General features: G+C 45.9%; 1 protein-coding gene across 2 annotated transcripts in view; it reads right to left on the bottom strand.

Moving 5' to 3' along the window:
• The window catches only part of LOC135510210 (broad substrate specificity ATP-binding cassette transporter ABCG2-like), a 77,438-nt gene that overhangs the window by 31,579 nt on the left and 27,079 nt on the right, over positions 1 to 18,780 (bottom strand). For both annotated transcript variants that reach the window (XM_064931005.1, XM_064931004.1), the window contains exons 3-11: positions 14,652 to 14,711; positions 13,274 to 13,388; positions 12,923 to 13,075; positions 12,679 to 12,836; positions 12,308 to 12,459; positions 11,953 to 12,054; positions 11,646 to 11,778; positions 5,733 to 5,850; positions 5,185 to 5,267 (exon numbers count right to left, since the gene is read on the bottom strand). In XM_064931005.1, the coding sequence (XP_064787077.1) occupies positions 5,185 to 5,267; positions 5,733 to 5,850; positions 11,646 to 11,778; positions 11,953 to 12,054; positions 12,308 to 12,459; positions 12,679 to 12,836; positions 12,923 to 13,075; positions 13,274 to 13,388; positions 14,652 to 14,711 (1,074 nt within the window). The remainder of the gene's footprint in view (positions 1 to 5,184; positions 5,268 to 5,732; positions 5,851 to 11,645; positions 11,779 to 11,952; positions 12,055 to 12,307; positions 12,460 to 12,678; positions 12,837 to 12,922; positions 13,076 to 13,273; positions 13,389 to 14,651; positions 14,712 to 18,780) is intronic.

Here is an 18,780-nt window from a genome sequence, read left to right as displayed (position 1 = left end):
GTGGAATATCACTGGGTAGCTGCAGGAACAAGGTTGGAGAGCCCGTGGCTTACAGAGCTTGGGTGGAATATCACTGGGTAGCTGCAGGAACAAGGTTGGAGAGCCCACAGCTTACAGAGCTTGGGTGGAATATCACTGGGTAGCTGCAGGAACAAGGTTGGAGAGCCCACAGCTTACAGAGCTTGGGTGGAATATCACTGGGTAGCTGCAGGAACAAGGTTGGAGAGCCCACAGCTTACAGAGCTTGGGTGGAATATCACTGGGTAGCTGCAGGAACAAGGTTGGAGAGCCCACAGAATTTGGACGGAATATCACTGGGTAGCTGCAGGAACAAGGTTGGAGAGCCCGTGGCCCACAGAATTTGGACGGAATATCACTGGGTAGCTGCAGGAACAAGGTTGGAGAGCCCGTGGCCCACAGAATTTGGACGGAATATCACTGGGTAGCTGCAGGAACAGCGGTTGGAGAGCCCACAGAATTTGGACGGAATATCACTGGGTAGCTGCAGGAACAGCGGTTGGAGAGCCCACAGAGCTTGGACGGAATATCACTGGGTAGCTGCAGGAACAAGGTTGGAGAGCCCACAGAGCTTGGACGGAATATCACTGGGTAGCTGCAGGAACAAGGTTGGAGAGCCCACAGAGCTTGGACGGAATATCACTGGGTAGCTGCAGGAACAAGGTTGGAGAGCCCACAGAATTTGGACGGAATATCACTGGGTAGCTGCAGGAACAAGGTTGGAGAGCCCACAGAGTTTGGACGGAATATCACTGGGTAGCTGCAGGAACAAGGTTGGAGAGCCCACAGAGCTTGGACGGAATATCACTGGGTAGCTGCAGGAACAAGGTTGGAGAGCCCACAGAATTTGGACGGAATATCACTGGGTAGCTGCAGGAACAAGGTTGGAGAGCCCGTGGCCCACAGAGCTTGGACGGAATATCACTGGGTAGCTGCAGGAACAAGGTTGGAGAGCCCGTGGCCCACAGAGCTTGGACGGAATATCACTGGGTAGCTGCAGGAACAAGGTTGGAGAGCCCACAGAATTTGGACGGAATATCACTGGGTAGCTGCAGGAACAAGGTTGGAGAGCCCACAGAGATTGGGTGGAATATCACTGGGTAGCTGCAGGAACAAGGTTGGAGAGCCCGTGGCTTACAGAGATTGGGTGGAATATCACTGGGTAGCTGCAGGAACAGAGGTTGGAGAGCCCACAGAGTTTGGACGGAATATCACTGGGTAGCTGCAGGAACAAGGTTGGAGAGCCCACAGAGATTGGGTGGAATATCACTGGGTAGCTGCAGGAACAAGGTTGGAGAGCCCACAGAGATTGGGTGGAATATCACTGGGTAGCTGCAGGAACAAGGTTGGAGAGCCCGTGGCTTACAGAGATTGGGTGGAATATCACTGGGTAGCTGCAGGAACAGAGGTTGGAGAGCCCACAGAATTTGGACGGAATATCACTGGGTAGCTGCAGGAACAAGGTTGGAGAGCCCACAGAGATTGGGTGGAATATCACTGGGTAGCAACAGTAACAAGGTTGGAGAGCCCGTGGCTTACAGAGATTGGGTGGAATATCACTGGGTAGCTGCAGGAACAGAGGTTGGAGAGCCCACAGAGTTTGGACGGAATATCACTGGGTAGCTGCAGGAACAAGGTTGGAGAGCCCACAGAGTTTGGACGGAATATCACTGGGTAGCTGCAGGAACAACGTTGGAGAGCCCACAGAGTTTGGACGGAATATCACTGGCTAGCTGCAGGAACAAGGTTGGAGAGCCCACAGAGTTTGGACGGAATATCACTGGGTAGCTGCAGGAACAAGGTTGGAGAGCCCGTGGCCCACAGAGTTTGGGTGGAATATCACTGGGTAGCTGCAGGAACAAGGTTGGAGAGCCCACAGAGTTTGGACGGAATATCACTGGGTAGCTGCAGGAACAAGGTTGGAGAGCCCACAGAGTTTGGACGGAATATCACTGGGTAGCTGCAGGAACAAGGTTGGAGAGCCCACAGAGTTTGGACGGAATATCACTGGGTAGCTGCAGGAACAAGGTTGGAGAGCCCACAGAGCTTGGACGGAATATCACTGGGTAGCTGCAGGAACAAGGTTGGAGAGCCCGTGGCCCACAGAGCTTGGACGGAATATCACTGGGTAGCTGCAGGAACAAGGTTGGAGAGCCCGTGGCCCACAGAGCTTGGACGGAATATCACTGGGTAGCTGCAGGAACAAGGTTGGAGAGCCCACAGAATTTGGACGGAATATCACTGGGTAGCTGCAGGAACAAGGTTGGAGAGCCCACAGAGATTGGGTGGAATATCACTGGGTAGCTGCAGGAACAAGGTTGGAGAGCCCGTGGCTTACAGAGATTGGGTGGAATATCACTGGGTAGCTGCAGGAACAGAGGTTGGAGAGCCCACAGAGTTTGGACGGAATATCACTGGGTAGCTGCAGGAACAAGGTTGGAGAGCCCACAGAGATTGGGTGGAATATCACTGGGTAGCTGCAGGAACAAGGTTGGAGAGCCCACAGAGATTGGGTGGAATATCACTGGGTAGCTGCAGGAACAAGGTTGGAGAGCCCGTGGCTTACAGAGATTGGGTGGAATATCACTGGGTAGCTGCAGGAACAGAGGTTGGAGAGCCCACAGAATTTGGACGGAATATCACTGGGTAGCTGCAGGAACAAGGTTGGAGAGCCCACAGAGTTTGGACGGAATATCACTGGGTAGCTGCAGGAACAAGGTTGGAGAGCCCACAGAGTTTGGACGGAATATCACTGGGTAGCTGCAGGAACAAGGTAGGAGAGCCCGTGGCTTACAGAGCTTGGACGGAATATCACTTGTTGCGCAGCGAAATGACCGGAGTCGCCTGCCTGACATCAGTGGGAGAAAATACAGTGGTCTCCATTCCTGTTCATACTGATGACAGGTCTTTGTCTTGCCTCTCTGTTCCTGCCCATGTGATAAAGGGCCATTCTAAATCTAATTTGACATATTAATCGATGGGTGAAAATATGATCACTTGATGAGAGAATAGCGTGTGCAGCCTGAGAACATGTTTTTTTATTTTTTTTTATTTTACTAGGCAAGTCAGTTTCAATGACGGCCTAGCAACAGTGGGTTAACTGCGTGTTCAGGGGCAGAACGTCAGATTTGTACCTTGTCAGCTCGGGGATTCGAACTTGTAACCTTTCGGTTAATATTTCAACGCTCTAACCACTAGGCTACCCTGCCGCCCCACTAGGCTACCCTGCCGCCCCACTAGGCTACCCTGCCGCCCCACTAGGCTACCCTGCCGCCCCACTAGGCTACCCTGCCGCCCCACTAGGCTACCCTGCCGCCCCACTAGGCTACCCTGCCGCCCCACTAGGCTACCCTGCCGCCCCACTAGGCTACCCTGCCGCCCAACTAGGCTACCCTGCCGCCCCACTAGGCTACCCTGCCGCCCCACTAGGCTACCCTGCCGCCCCACTAGGCTACCCTGCCGCCCCACTAGGCTACCCTGCCGCCCCACTAGGCTACCCTGCCGCCCCACTAGGCTACCCTGCCGCCCCACTAGGCTACCCTGCCGCCCCACTAGGCTACCCTGCCGCCCCACTAGGCTACCCTGCCGCCCCACTAGGCTACCCTGCCGCCCCACTAGGCTACCCTGCCGCCCCGTGTAACGGAGGGAGAGCAAGCTTCGTTTTTGCGACGCTCGGATCATCAATATCCTAAAAGCACATCATACGTTTTGATTTCAAAGGCTGATTTCTAAGGTTTGTGTCCTTCACAAAACAAAGTTGACAAATAACTATAAATCTAGCATATAGGATCTGTTTCAAATCATCACTTTCACACTCAACATAGTCACTTCATATGCGCTCCGGTATGGGAAAAATATTCTTTCAATTTTATTCTTCACATTATAAAATTCTATAATATAAACTAATGACATGGGACTTAAGCACATCTAGTCTGATGAATGAACCTAGAGCATAGCCAGATAACATACAGTATCTAGTCAGATAAATGAACAAGCCTACAGTCTATAGCCAGATAACACACAGTATCTAGTCAGATAAATGAACAAGTCTACAGTCTATAGCCAGATAACATACAGTATCTAGTCAGATAAATGAACAAGCCTACAGTCTATAGCCAGATAACACACAGTATCTAGTCAGATAAATGAACAAGCCTACAGTCTATAGCCAGATAACACACAGTATCTAGTCAGATAAATGAACAAGCCTACAGTCTATAGCCAGATAACACACAGTATCTAGTCAGATAAATGAACAAGCCTACAGTCTATAGCCAGATAACACACAGTATCTAGTCAGATAAATGAACAAGCCTACAGTCTATAGCCAGATAACACACAGTATCTAGTCAGATAAATGAACAAGCCTACAGTCTATAGCCAGATAACACACAGTATCTAGTCAGATAAATGAACAAGCCTACAGTCTATAGCCAGATAACACACAGTATCTAGTCAGATAAATGAACAAGCCTACAGTCTATAGCCAGATAACACACAGTATCTAGTCTGCTAAATGAACTAGTCTACAGTCTATAGCCAGATAACACACAGTATCTAGTCTGCTAAATGAACAAGCCTACAGTCTATAGCCAGATAACACACAGTATCTAGTCTGCTAAATGAACAAGCCTACAGTCTATAGCCAGATAACACACAGTATCTAGTCTGCTAAATGAACTAGTCTACAGTCTATAGCCAGATAACACACAGTATCTAGTCTGCTAAATGAACTAGTCTACAGTCTATAGCCAGATAACATACATTATCTAGTCTGCTAAATGAACAAGCCTACAGTCTATAGCCAGATAACATACAGTATCTAGTCAGATAAATGAACAAGCCTACAGTCTACAGCCAGATAACATACAGTATCTAGTCTGAAGCCAACTCATATTCTGTCCTTCTGAAATACATCTTCTTCATATCATAATGTTTGTTTCTTTAGACCTGCCTAAAATAAATCATGGATTTAAAATGTAGCTTGTAGCCTGGAGACCCTACACGTGTTTATGTTAATTAACGGTCAATTACCATGACAATAACCAGCTGACCGCCACTTCCTGCTGGGGCCACATATAAGAAAAAGGTCGCTATGGAAGAAAGAGTCTGCTAAATGGCATATATTACTATATTAAACACACACACACACACACACACACACACCTGTTCTGTAAGCCACTCTGGTCATTCTTCACTCCGAAGAATATGGCCCCAACGATGAGGGCCAGGAACACAGTCACTCCAATCTGGATGAGATAGAGAGATAGGTAGATGGGTAGGTGGGTGGGTAGGTAGGTAGGTAGGTAGGTAGATGGGTAGGTGGGTGGGTGGGTGGGTAGGTAGGTAGGTAGGTAGGTAGGTAGGTAGGTGGGTGGGTAGGTAGATGGATGGGTAGGTAGATAAGTAGGTAGGTGGGTGGGTAGATAAGTGGGTAGGTAGGTAGGTGGGTCAGTAGGTAGGTAGGTCAGTAGGTAGGTAGGTAGGTAGGTAAGTGGGTAGGCAGGTAGGTAAGTGGGTAGGCAGGTAGGTAAGTGGGTAAGTGGGTAGGTGGGTAAGTGGGTAGGTGGGTAGGTAGGTAAGTTTGCAGGTGGGTGGGTAGGTAAGTGGGTAGGTAGGTAGGTAAGTCCGAACCATGAAAAACGGCCCAAGACCATTATTCCTCATCTACCAAACTTTACAGTTGACACTATCACCACCTCCCCCACACACACCTGAGCGAAGGATGTCTGAGGGTTGAGGATGAGGTTAGTGAAGGTTCTCTTCAGGACCCATCTGAACTGAGTAGAAAAGGAGGTGTTGTACGTGATGGTCCGAGAGGGAGTCTTCACACTGGAGAACAAGAAGAGATTGTCAAATAACTTGCAGAGGACAGACAGACAATAGAGAGAGAGACCGTAGAGAGACTCCAAAAACTCTCAGCATGCACTGCAAGAAAGATGTAGAGATGGAGAGAGAGAGAGTTCCAGAGTTCCAAATTGAGTAGCAGCTGCTGGGAGAGAGAGAGAGAGAGAGGAGACAGAGACACAGAGACAGAGAGACAGAGAGAGGATATAGACAGGATATAGAGAGAGAGAGGTCACGATCAGATGAGCTCCTGCATTTTTCAGCATTTTCTTTAAAAAAGATAGATTAGGAGTTAGATAAACTTGGATTTTTTTGTCAGGAACACATACTGGATTCTACCCTCTACAACATAACCCCCACTTCAAATCAAAACTTAAAACCTACAACCTGATTTTGGACGGAATTACGGAATCACCTGGAAGGTTCACAACTACCAAGATGTATTTCTCTATACAGCAAATTCTCTGGAAAACAACAGAAACCTGAAAACCCCATCCAACCTGGAACGGAGTGAGTAATGCTTAGTCTGAAACTATATTTTAAAAGCCAAAAGCCAAGAAGAAAAATACACAACATTACTTTATAAGGACTGAATTCTAACATAATTCTGTCAAGCTTGATACAGCTTCAACTAGCACTGACGTGTCAAGTGAGAGGTGTCAAAGCCCATTAGCCCAACAATGGCAGGAGAGTCACACAGTCTACCCCAACCAAATGGAGAGGCCTTAGAGGCTCCCTCCCACTGTTCAGAGGTAATTAAAATACAGTACCCTTTGCATGTAAAGAATGATAATTCAAGAAAAGATTACAAAATGAAGCTCCTTATGGAAAATCGAGACACTTTTTGCTGACTATTACAAAAATGGGAACATCAGCAACCTTATCTTCCACACAAACCATCCCTTGGCATGGCACAGTGCTATATTAGCACACTACCCCTTTGTTAAGAGAGGGGGGGTTAACGAGGGGTGGAAACTCAGAATACTTGATAATGAGGACTCTGAGTCAAGTAATATAAATATCTATAAGTCCGGAACAGTGATTGTACAAAGTAACCCCAAACAGTTCCAGCTGGACTTTCACCTAATCAAAGAATTAGCCCAGCAGGAGAAGCTCTCCCTTGATAAAGATACCCCCACACCGAGCGGGTCAGACCAGACCTCTTCACTATGTAACCCCACAGACGAGCAACCCCCAGCGGAGAGTCAACCTCCCAGCACAGATTACCACTCCCTCATTGAAATGAAGGACAAATTCACCCAGCTGGAGATAAGGCAGGTGGAGCTGGAACAGCAGGTGATTACACTTCAGTCAGCACAGACCCAGACAACAACCCCTTAACCAGACCAGGAGAGCTGGAGGTGGACAGAGACATATCTGCACTTTGGACAGTGGTGAGACAAATACAACAGGAGAAAGAGGAGCAGAACAGGCAACTAGAGGAGAGTATCAGACTGCTGGTGGAGGAGAGGTTGAGGGGGATGGAGGAGAGGGTGAGGGGGATGGAGGAGAGGTTGAGGGGGACGGCGTGTGACAGAGAACAACCCACTAGAGAGGTGGCTACCCCCACAGAGAAGCCAGCAGAACAGCCCACCTCAGCACCCAACAAAATTCTCGACACCACAGCAGAACAGTCCACACCAGACCCTGACCATAGAGTCGGCATCACAGCAGAACAGAAAAATGAAGAACCCCAAGCCCAGTGGCTCTCACCCCCTCTGAGCACCCCCTGTCAGCCACCCTGATAACCCTTCTGACAACCCCCCCACACCCACTGAGGACAAACACAAGACACAGATTGTACTACTTATGGACTCAAATGGGAAATATATAGAAGAAAAAAAACTTTTTCCCAAACACAGTGTGTCTAAACTCTGGTGTCCAAACACCCAGAGCGCCATAGACCTTCTGTCTGAGGCCAAACTAGGCTCACCCAGCCACATAATAATACACACAGGCACAAACGACCTGAGGGCACAGCAGGAAAGAGTGGCCACAGCACTGAAGGGAGTGATTGAAAAGGCTTTTTCTACTTTCCCCAACGCGCAAGTGGTTATCCCCACCCTGCTACCACGAAAAGACTTCCACCCTGCCACAATACAGCGGGTAAACGCAAGTATTTCCCGTGACTGTGCCTCAAAACCAAACGTTTTCCTGGCCCACCACTCCACCCTGGACTTGAACAGCCTCTATGACCAGGTCCACCTCTACAAGGCAGCAGTGCCCATCTTTGCCCGAACTCTAAAGGACATCGCTCTCAAACGTATCCCCAACACTTCACACAGAAGCAACAGATCAATAGACACCCCACCCAGACCAGCGAGACACCCTCCCAGACCTGCAGGACCCCCCCCCTGGACCTACACATAGAGGACCCACGCCAAGAGGAATTACATCCAGACCACCGCACACCCAGACACATCCACACCCCTACCCCAACCAATCAACACCCCCCCACATCAACCATGCCGACACCCCATTTAGACCCCTCAGATCAGACCTATGCCACTCCTGCCCACCCCATGCACCCCACCCCCGCAAAGAGGGCCTCAACATGGAAGCCACACATACGCCCAGGTAGTGAGCGGGCAAACAGTCCCAACCCCCACTCTCACACTCGCCCAAGCCAATGGCATGTACCAGATGCTCAGCAGGCTCTGCTCACACTTACTGGCCTGAGGCCAAACCACGACCAACAACATTGGACACTTTATGGAACAAAAAGCCTTTACTATTTCATCCTGGAATATCCAAGGCCTGAGGTCATCTGCCTTTGGCCTGAAGAGCAGAAACCCGGACTTCACCAAAGAAATCGGTAATACAGACATTGTCATCCTGCAAGAAACCTGGTATAGAGGAGACAGACCCACTGGATGCCCTCTAGGTTACAGAGAGCTGGTAGTCCCATCCACCAAACTGCCAGGTGTGAAACAGGGAAGGGACTCAGGGGGTATGCTAATTTGGTATAGAGCAGACCTAACTCACTCCATTAAATTAATCAAAACAGGAACATTCTACATTTGGCTAGAAATTCAAAAGGAAATGATCCTAACAGAGAAAAATGTCCTCCTGTGTGCTACCTATATCCCCCCACTAGAATCCCCATATTTTAATGAAGACAGCTTCTCCATCCTAGAGGGGGAAATCAATCATTTCCAGGCCCAAAACATAGAGACCCGGAAAACCTGAGTCTACGCCTTCACTATGGTGAATCACTAAAACAATACACAAATACACTACGGAAAAAGAAGGAACAGCATGTCAGAAATCAGCTCAATGTAATTGAAGAATCCATAGACTCTAACCACTTCTGGGAAAATTGGAAAAACACTAAACAAACAACAACACGAAGAATTATCTATCCAAAATGGAGATGTATGGGTAAACCACTTCTCCAATCTTTTTGGCTCTATAACAAAGAATAAAGAGCAAAAACATATACATGATCAAATACAGATCTTAGAATCAACTATTAAAGACTACCAGAACCCACTGGATTCTCCAATTACATTGAATGAGTTACAGGACAAAATAAAAACCCTCCAACCCAAAAAGGCCTGTGGTGTTGATGGTATCCTCAATGAAATGATCAAATATACAGACAACAAATTCCAATTGGCTATACTAAAACTCTTTAACATCATCCTTAGCTCTGGCATCTTCCCCAATATTTGGAACCAAGGACTGATCACCCCAATCCACAAAAATGGAGACAAATTTGACCCCAATAACTACCGTGGAATATGCGTCAACAGTAACCTTGGGAAAATCCTCTGCATTATCATTAACAGCAGACTCGTACACTTCCTCAATGAAAACAATGTACTGAGCAAATGTCAAATTGTCTTTTTAACAAATTACCGTACAACAGACCATGTATTCACCCTGCACACCCTAATTGACAACCAAACAAACCAAAACAAAGGCAAAGTCTTCTCATGCTTTGTTGATTTCAAAAAGCCTTCGACTCAATTTAGCATGAGGGTCTGCTATACAAACTGATGGAAAGTGGGGTTGGGGGTAAAACATACGACATCATGAAATCCATGTACACAAACAACAAGTGTGCGGTTAAAATTGGCAAAAAACACAAATTTCTTCAAACAGGGTCGTGGGGTTAGACAGGGATGCAGCTTAAGCCCCACCCTCTTCAACATATATATCAACGAACTGGCGCAGGCACTAGAAAAGTCTGCAGTACCCGGCCTCACCCTACTAGAATCTGAAGTCAAATGTCTGCTGTTTGCTGATGATCTGGTGCTTCTGTCACCAACCAAGGAGGGCCTACAGCAGCACCTAGATCTTATGCACAGATTCTGTCAGACCTGGGCCCTGACAGTAAATCTCAGTAAGACCAAAATAATGGTGTTCCAAAAAAGATCCAGTCACCAGGACCACAAATACAAATTCCATCTAGACACTGTTGCCCTAGAGCACACAAAAAACTATACATACCTTGGCCTAAACATCAGCGCCACAGGTAACTTCCACAAAGCTGTGAATGATCTGAGAGACAAGGCAAGAAGGGCATTCTATGCCATCAAAAGGAACATTAATTTCAACATACCAATTAGGATTTGGCTAAAAATACTTGAATCAGTCATAGAGCCCATTGCCCTTTATGGTTGTGAGGCCTGGGGTCCGCTCACCAACCAAGACTTCACAAAATGGGACAAACACCAGATTGAGACTCTGCACGCAGAATTCTGCAAAAATATCCTCCGTGTACAACGTAGAACAGCAAATAATGCATGCAGAGCAGAATTAGGCCGATACCCACTAATTATCAAAATCCAGAAAAGAGCTGTTAAATTCTATAACCACCTAAAAGGAAGCGATTCCCAAACCTTCCACAACAAAGCCATCACCTACAGAGAGATGAACCTGGAGAAGAGTCCCCTAAGCAAGCTGGTCCTGGGGCTCTGTTCACAAACACACCCCACAGAGCCCCATGACAGCAGCACAATTAGACCCAACCAAATCATGAGAAAACAAAAAGATAATTACTTGACACATTGGAAAGAATTAACAAAAAAACAGAGCAAACTAGAATGCTATTTGGCCCTACACAGATAGTACACAGCAGCAGAATACCTGACCACTGTGACTGACCAAAAATTAAGGAAAGCTTTGACTATGTACAGACTCAGCGAGCATAGCCTTGCTATTGAGAAAGGCCGCCGTAGGCAGACATGGCTCTCAAGAGAAGACAGGCTATGTGCTCACTGCCCACAAAATGAGGTGGAAACTGAGCTGCACTTCCTAACCTCCTGCCCAATGTATGACCATATTAGAGAGACATATTTCCCTCAGATTACACAGATCCACAAAGAATTTGAAAACAAATCCAATTTTGAAAAACTCCCATATCTACTGGGTGAAATTCCACAGTGTGCCATCAGAGCAGCAAGATTTGTGACCTGTTGCCACGAGAAAAGGGCAACCAGTGAAGAACACGCACCATTGTAAATACAACCCATATCTATGCTTATTTATTTTATCTTGTGTCCTTAACCATTTGTACATTGTAAAAACACTGTATATATATATATATAATATGCCATTTGTAATGTCTTTATTGTTTTGAAACGTCTGTATGTGTGATGTCTACTGTTAATTTTTATTGTTTATTTCACTTTATATATTATCTACCTTACTTGCTTTGGCAATATTAACACGTTACCCATGCCAATAAAGCCCCTTGAATTGAATTGAGAGACAGAGAGAGACAGAGAGAGACAGAGAGAGACAGAGATGTGAGAGAGAGTGTGTGTTGGTACCTGTACTCTCTGTTCATGGTGATGCGTTCTAACTGGGCCTTGGTCTCTCCATAGTACTGACTGCCCCGGTACTCCTGGACAAGATGGTCCTCGATGTTCTGCCTGGAACTGGTTACCCTGTCTGGGTCAGAGTCTGGGGGAGGGGGGGTTTGGACGGGAGGGGAAGGGATAGAGGGGCCAGAACAGAGGTAAATGGAGGGTAAACAAAGTTAGGGAGGGAGGATATGAAGAGACAAAATATGTCTCCCATTGGATGACCTGACTGATCCCGCCCACTGACTCTGCTCCTTAGCCAATCAGAACTCACCGTCTCCTTCCTTTATCCTGTCGAAGGCGATGGAGGTAGAATCTCCATTGATCACGTCCAGGAAGAAGTCAGCCGGGTTGTTGTGGGGTTCACAAGTGTACCCTGGGTAATGATGACATCATAGTTGTAATTACATTGTTTATAGATACAGAAAAGGTTTGGATACAGGAAATGCCTCTGTTCATAGTAACCTCCAAAGAAAGACAATATAATGATGGATATAATAACTGTTCAGTAACTCCAGACATTTCAACTTGGTTTGCCAGCAGAGAGCTGAGACTACACTGTCTGGTTAGCAGGAGGAGTGTGATTTAGACTCACTAGAAACAGGACATTTCTAAGGATGGAGTCTCACCGATGTTAGAGAAGTAGTCTAGAGCACTCTGAGCAGGGCCGTGGTAAACCTGTTTACCGCTAACCAGCAGAGTCAGACTGTCAAACAGACGGAAGATGGAATAACGAGGCTGGTGGATGGACAGGATGATGGTACGGCCATGACTAGACATCCTGATACAGAGAGAGGAGGAGGGTTAGTGTTACCCAGACTACAATACCCAGACTAACCCTACAGTATTAGAACTACAATACCCAGGTTCTACCTCTTGAGCAGTAGTAGTACAGAGTTCGCTGTGCTTGCGTCCAGGCCGGTGGTGGGTTCACCCAGAAAGAGAACTACAATACCCAGACTAACCCTACAATATTAGAACTACAATACCCAGGTTCTACCTCTTGAGCAGTAGTAGTACAGAGTTAGCTGTGCTCGCGTCCAGGCCGGTGGTGGGTTCATCCAGAAAGAGAACAGGAGGGTCGATGATCAGCTCCATACCAATGTTTGTCCTCTTCCTTTCCCCTCCTGATATTCCCCTGATCAACTGGGTACCAACCTGGAGACAGAATACACACATGCATAGTCACACACTCTCTCTGTCCTCTCCCCCACATCCCCCCACGTAAACCCATCCACACTGACCCGTGAGTCTGCTACTTTAGTGAGGCCCAGTTCTGTGATGAGTCGGTTGACTTTGTCCTCTTTCTCCTTCTGGCTGATGGAGGACGGAAGACGCAACGCTGCAGAGAAACGGAAGTTCTCCCTCACAGTCAGAGTTCCCATCACCACATCATCCTGATGGGGGGGGGGGGGTTGGGGAGAGAGAGAGAGAGAGAGAGAGAGAGAGAGAGAGAAAGAGAGAGAGAAAAAGAGAGAGAGAAAAAGAGAGAGAGAAAGAGATAGAGAGAGAGAAGACCAGACACTGGTAACTATAGTCTGGTCACTGGTGTGTGTATATGTGTGTGTGTGTCTGCGTGCGTGTGTGTGTCCCACCTGGACCACGTATCCTGAGAGACATTTGAAGTTGGGAGGTTGAGGAGCTCCGTCTATCAACACCTCTCCAGCCAGACCTGCTGGGTCCTTCCTGGCTGCCAGCACATCCAGAAACCTACACACAACACATCCCCAACCTTTACACAACTATAATACAACCCCGACCAATACACAACTATAATACAACCCCAACCTTTACCCACTGGCTCCAGGTCATCTACAAGTCCATGCTAGGTAAAGCTCCGCCATATCTCAGTTCACTGGTCACGATGGCAACACCCACCCGTAGCACACACCTGCTGGAGTGCATCTCACTGATCATCCCTAAAGCCAACACCTCATTCGGCCGCCTTTCGTTCCAGTTCTCTGCTGCCTGTGACTGGAACGAATTGCAAAAATCGCTGAAGTTGGAGACTTCTCTCCCTCATCAACTTCAAACATCTGCTATCTGAGCAGCTAACCGATCGCTGAAGCTGTACATAGTCCATCAGTATATAGCCCACCCAATTTACCTACCTCATCCCCATAATGTTTTTATTTATTTACTTTTCTGCTCTTTTGCACACCAATATCTCTACCTGTACATGACCATCTGATCATTTATCACTCCAGTGTTAATCTCCAAAACGGTAATTATTTGCCTACCTCCTCATGCCTTTTGCACACAATGTATATAGACTCCCTTTTTTTCTACTGTGTTATTGACTTGTTAATTGTTTACTCCATGTGTAACTCTGTGTTGTCTGTTCACACTGCTATGCTTTATCTGGGCCAGGTCGGAGTTGCAAATGAGAACTTGTTCTCAACTAGCCTAACAGGTTAAATAAAGGTGAAATAAAAATAAATGAAAAAAATTAAAATACACAACTATAATACAACACAACCTTTACACAACTATAATACAACCCCAACCTTTACACAACTATAATACAACCCCAAACATTACACAACCACAACCTTTACACAACTATAATACAACCACAACCTTTACACAACTATAATACAACCCCAACCTTTACACAACCACAACCTTTACACAACTATAATAAACCTTTACACAACTATAATACAACCCCAACCTTTACACAATTATAATACAACCCCAACCTTTACACAACTATAATACAACCCCAACCTTTACACAACTATAATACAACCCCAACCTTTACACAACTATAATACAACCCCAACCTTTACACAACTATAATACAACCCCAACCTTTACACAACTATAATACAACACAACCCCAACCATTACACAACTATAATACAAACTTTTTTTTTAAACAACCACATCACAACCATTCGTCATAATGTTAGCTCACAACGTTCAATGAGAGTCACAGGTTTGTCAGAGTCGGCTGAAAATGTCACTTACGATGACTTCCCGCTTCCTGTCGCCCCCATGATAGCGTTCAGCCCTGGTTTCATCAGGCCGCTGTAGAGACAGGAAACAAACGTCTGTAAGTGCTGAGCTGGACAACAGATCTGATGCCCCAGCAGATACTCTCCAAGAGAACGGTTGGCAGTAGGTTATATAAATTACAATAATTACTCCCGTCTAACTAAAACCATTCAAAAAACTTCACCAAGGAGCATTATTTAAATTGTTTTAAATAGTTGTGGGTTGAAAAGTACAAGTGTGTAGGCCGATGCCTATTTGGGAAGCCCGCGATTTAGGTGGTGCTCGTGGCAAAAGGTCAAGCTGATTGAGTTGATGATGTCAGTGAAAAGCGTCTACAATATGTGCAGATAATGGATCTTGAGTATAGTCTACGATGTTGCAACAAGAAGAAGGGGAGGGGTGTATGGTGAAGATATGGGTAATCTCTTTCCAGAAGGCATGCACTCAGCTCTCCTAAAATGCACTCCACCAATTCTTGCGAATTTTTACATTTAAAAAAAAACAAGTCTCCATTACACATGTCACGCCTAGTAAATGTCATTTGCAATAATTTCTGTTAAAGCACGCATTTAAATTACAGTAATGTACCATTCTCATTCATTAATTTCTGTCAATACATGCATTTAAATTACAGTAATTTACCGGTTCTCATTCTCGGATTGACAACGTTGTATGCAGTGTTCACAACCTGCTACACTTTTGAGAAACAAGTTTTTTTTTAAATTTTCATAACCATTACAAGATTTGTCATTCCCCCCCCCCCCATTGTCTTTTGCTTGGAGTGCTCCATGTGTTGCAATGACAATGCGTTTCCTTTGTCCTGGTAACGTTGAGGGAGCCGGTGCGCCTGAGCACAGAAGTAGTCCTATCATGCAGTCAGTCATACTACTCTGGGCTCCGGCTACTACTCCGGGCTCCGGCTACTACTCCGGGCTCCGGCTACTACTCCGGGCTCCGGCTACTACTCCGGGCTCCGGCTACTACTCCGGGCTCCGGCTACTACTCCGGGCTCCGGCTACTACTCCGGGCTCCGGCTACTACTCCGGGCTCCGGCTACTACTCCGGGCTCCGGCTACTACTCCGGGCTCCGGCTACTACTCCGGGCTCCGGCTACTACTCTGGGCTCCGGCTACTACTCTGGGCTCCGGCTACTACTCTGGGCTCCGGCTACTTCGACCACTTCAGATTCTCCATCCCACTAAACTTTTTCAGGAGTAGGACCATTTGAGGGTTTTATTTGACAGGTGATGAAATACACATTATTCAACAAAAACATAAAATAAACAAAGAAATGTGATATATTTCACCTCCGAAGTCATCGGATTTGCTCTGTCTCCGCCACCCTACAGAATGCCCGACAGTCTCCGCCACCCTACAGAATGCCCGACAGTCTCCGCCACCCTACAGAATGCCCGACAGTCTCCGCCACCCTACAGAATGCCCGACAGTCTCCGCCACCCTACAGAATGCCCGACAGTCTCCGCCACCCTACAGAATGCCCGACAGTCTCCGCCACCCTACAGAATGCCCGACAGTCTCCGCCACCCTACAGAATGCCCGACAGTCTCCGCCACCCTACAGAATGCCCGACAGTCTCCGCCACCCTATAGAATGCCCAACAGTCTCCGCCACCCTATAGAATGCCCAACAGTCTCCGCCACCCTATAGAATGCCCGACAGTCTCCGCCACCCTATCAAACATGGCCTCCGATGCTATAAATGATCTTGTTTTCACTGCCCGCTTTGGCAGTGGGTTTGTTTTCCGTAGTTGCAGTCCACCCAATTGAAAAGCTCACATTCACTTCCGTAACAGTTGATCTGGAAATGATACAGGACGCCCTTACTAAATGTCACTGCTGTTAAAATACAGTTGTTTAAATGAATCCGGTAGCTTGCTGTGTGTGTGCTGGTTTCTAATGGTGGTCATGTCTGTGTTAGCTAATTGTACTGTTTATTGTGCTGCACATTTTCTTCTGTTTCACTGAATGCTGTTTTCATTTCTATTATGACTCCATTTGTTTTCAGAATTTTACAATAATAAAAAGAAGGTCTTTGTCTTTTATTGCCATAATTTACTACAATCCACCATGATTAACAAAAATATATTATATATATACACATTTATTTTCTTTATTTCTATTTTATTTTATTCAATAATTTTGTCCAAAATGATTTCACCTGAATTTGACCCTGGAAAAATGACAAATATATTTTTCCTTAAAGCTTTTAAGCAATTTTAATTTCAGTAGCTAAATAAGGAGGTAGGCATATCAGTTCCAGCTAAAGAAATTTAATATTTTGTGCTTCACTACTCCGTACAGTAGTAGGTGGTGGCAGTACATCAATCGGTGTAGTTAAAACCTTACAGAAGAAGTTCTAGTTAAAACTTAGAATCCGTGTCTCACGCGCAGGCAATATTCCATACTGCAGTTGGGACAGAGTGCCTGGTAAACTACACAACCCACATAGCTAAAAAACAACCACAGTTAACACTATTTATTTTTTAAAGATTTGACTGCTAAACAGTCGTCCCTGTTCTCCTCCATTCTTGTTTTACTTTTGTAAGTAATGGCAGATTGTTGGGGAGAAGAACACCAAGGAAAGATTTGCTAGCCATCTTAACTGGGTCATTTTAGCTAGCTACGTTAGTTGGGTCATTTTAGCTAGATGCGTTAGCTGGGAAATTTTTAGCTAGATACATTAAGCTGGGAAATTTTAGCTAGCAATGTTAGCTGGGAAATTTTAGCTAGCTATGTTAGCAGGGAAATTTTAGCTAGCTATGTTAGACGGGTAATTTTAGCTAGCTATGTTAGATGGGTAATTTTAGCTAGCTATGTTAGCGGGGTAATTTTAGCTAGCTAGCTTAGCTGGGTAATTTTAGTTCGCTAGCTAACGTTAGTTCTCTGGCTAATCCTCCATGGACATGGTACATTTATATTTGTATTGGTGATGGGCGTTGGTGTGAGCTAGCTAGCTACAATTTAAATTTATGTTTAGTAAATTAGTGTGTGTGTGTGTGTGTGTGTGTGTGTGTGTGTGTGTGTGTGTGTGTGTGTGTGAGAGAGAGAGAGTGAAAGAAGAGTGAGATGATTACAATAACTTCAGAAAACATTGTCATTTCAACATTGTCATGCTAACTATGTGTGTATCTGTATATGAGAGATAGATAGTGAGATGGAATCTCTTATATAAATGGGTTAAAGTGATGTAGAGTACCGCCAGGAGGTTAAAGTGATGTATAGTACCACCAGGTGGTTAAAGTGATGTATAGTACCACCAGGAGGTTAAAGTGATGTATAGTACCACCAGGTGGTTAAAGTGATGTATAGTACCACCAGGTGGTTAAAGTGATGTATAGTACCACCAGGGAGGTTAAAGTGATGTATAGTACCACCAGGAGGTTAAAGTGATGTATAGTACCACCAGGTGGTTAAAGTGATGTATAGTACCACCAGGTGGTTAAAGTGATGTATAGTACCACCAGGTGGTTAAAGTGATGTAGAGTACCACCAGGTGGTTAAAGTGATGTATAGTACCGCCAGGAGGTTAAAGTGATGTATAGTACCGCCAGGTGGTTAAAGTGATGTATAGTACCGCCAGGTGGTTAAAGTGATGTATAGTACCACCAGGTGGTTAAAGTGATGTAGAGTACCACCAGGTGGTTAAAGTGATGTATAGTACCACCAGGTGGTTAAAGTGATGTATAGTACCACCAGGTGGTTAAAGTGATGTAGAGTACCACCAGGTGGTTAAAGTGATGTAGAGTACCGCCAGGAGGTTAAAGTGATGTATAGTACCGCCAGGTGGTTAAAGTGATGTATAGTACCGCCAGGTGGTTAAAGTGATGTAGAGTACCGCCAGGTGGTTAAAGTGATGTATAGTACCACCAGGTGGTTAAAGTGATGTAGAGTACCACCAGGTGGTTAAAGTGATGTATAGTACCACCAGGTGGTTAAAGTGATGTATAGTACCACCAGGTGGTTAAAGTGATGTATAGTACCACCAGGAGGTTAAAGTGATGTATAGTACCACCAGGAGGTTAAAGTGATGTATAGTACCACCAGGTGGTTAAAGTGATGTAGAGTACCACCAGGTGGTTAAA

The sequence above is a fragment of the Oncorhynchus masou genome, chromosome 23 (assembly GCF_036934945.1).
Source record: "Oncorhynchus masou masou isolate Uvic2021 chromosome 23, UVic_Omas_1.1, whole genome shotgun sequence".
NCBI lineage: Eukaryota > Metazoa > Chordata > Actinopteri > Salmoniformes > Salmonidae > Oncorhynchus > Oncorhynchus masou.
Note: the sequence above shows the minus strand (reverse complement) of the source record. Positions and strands in the feature narration are given on the sequence as shown.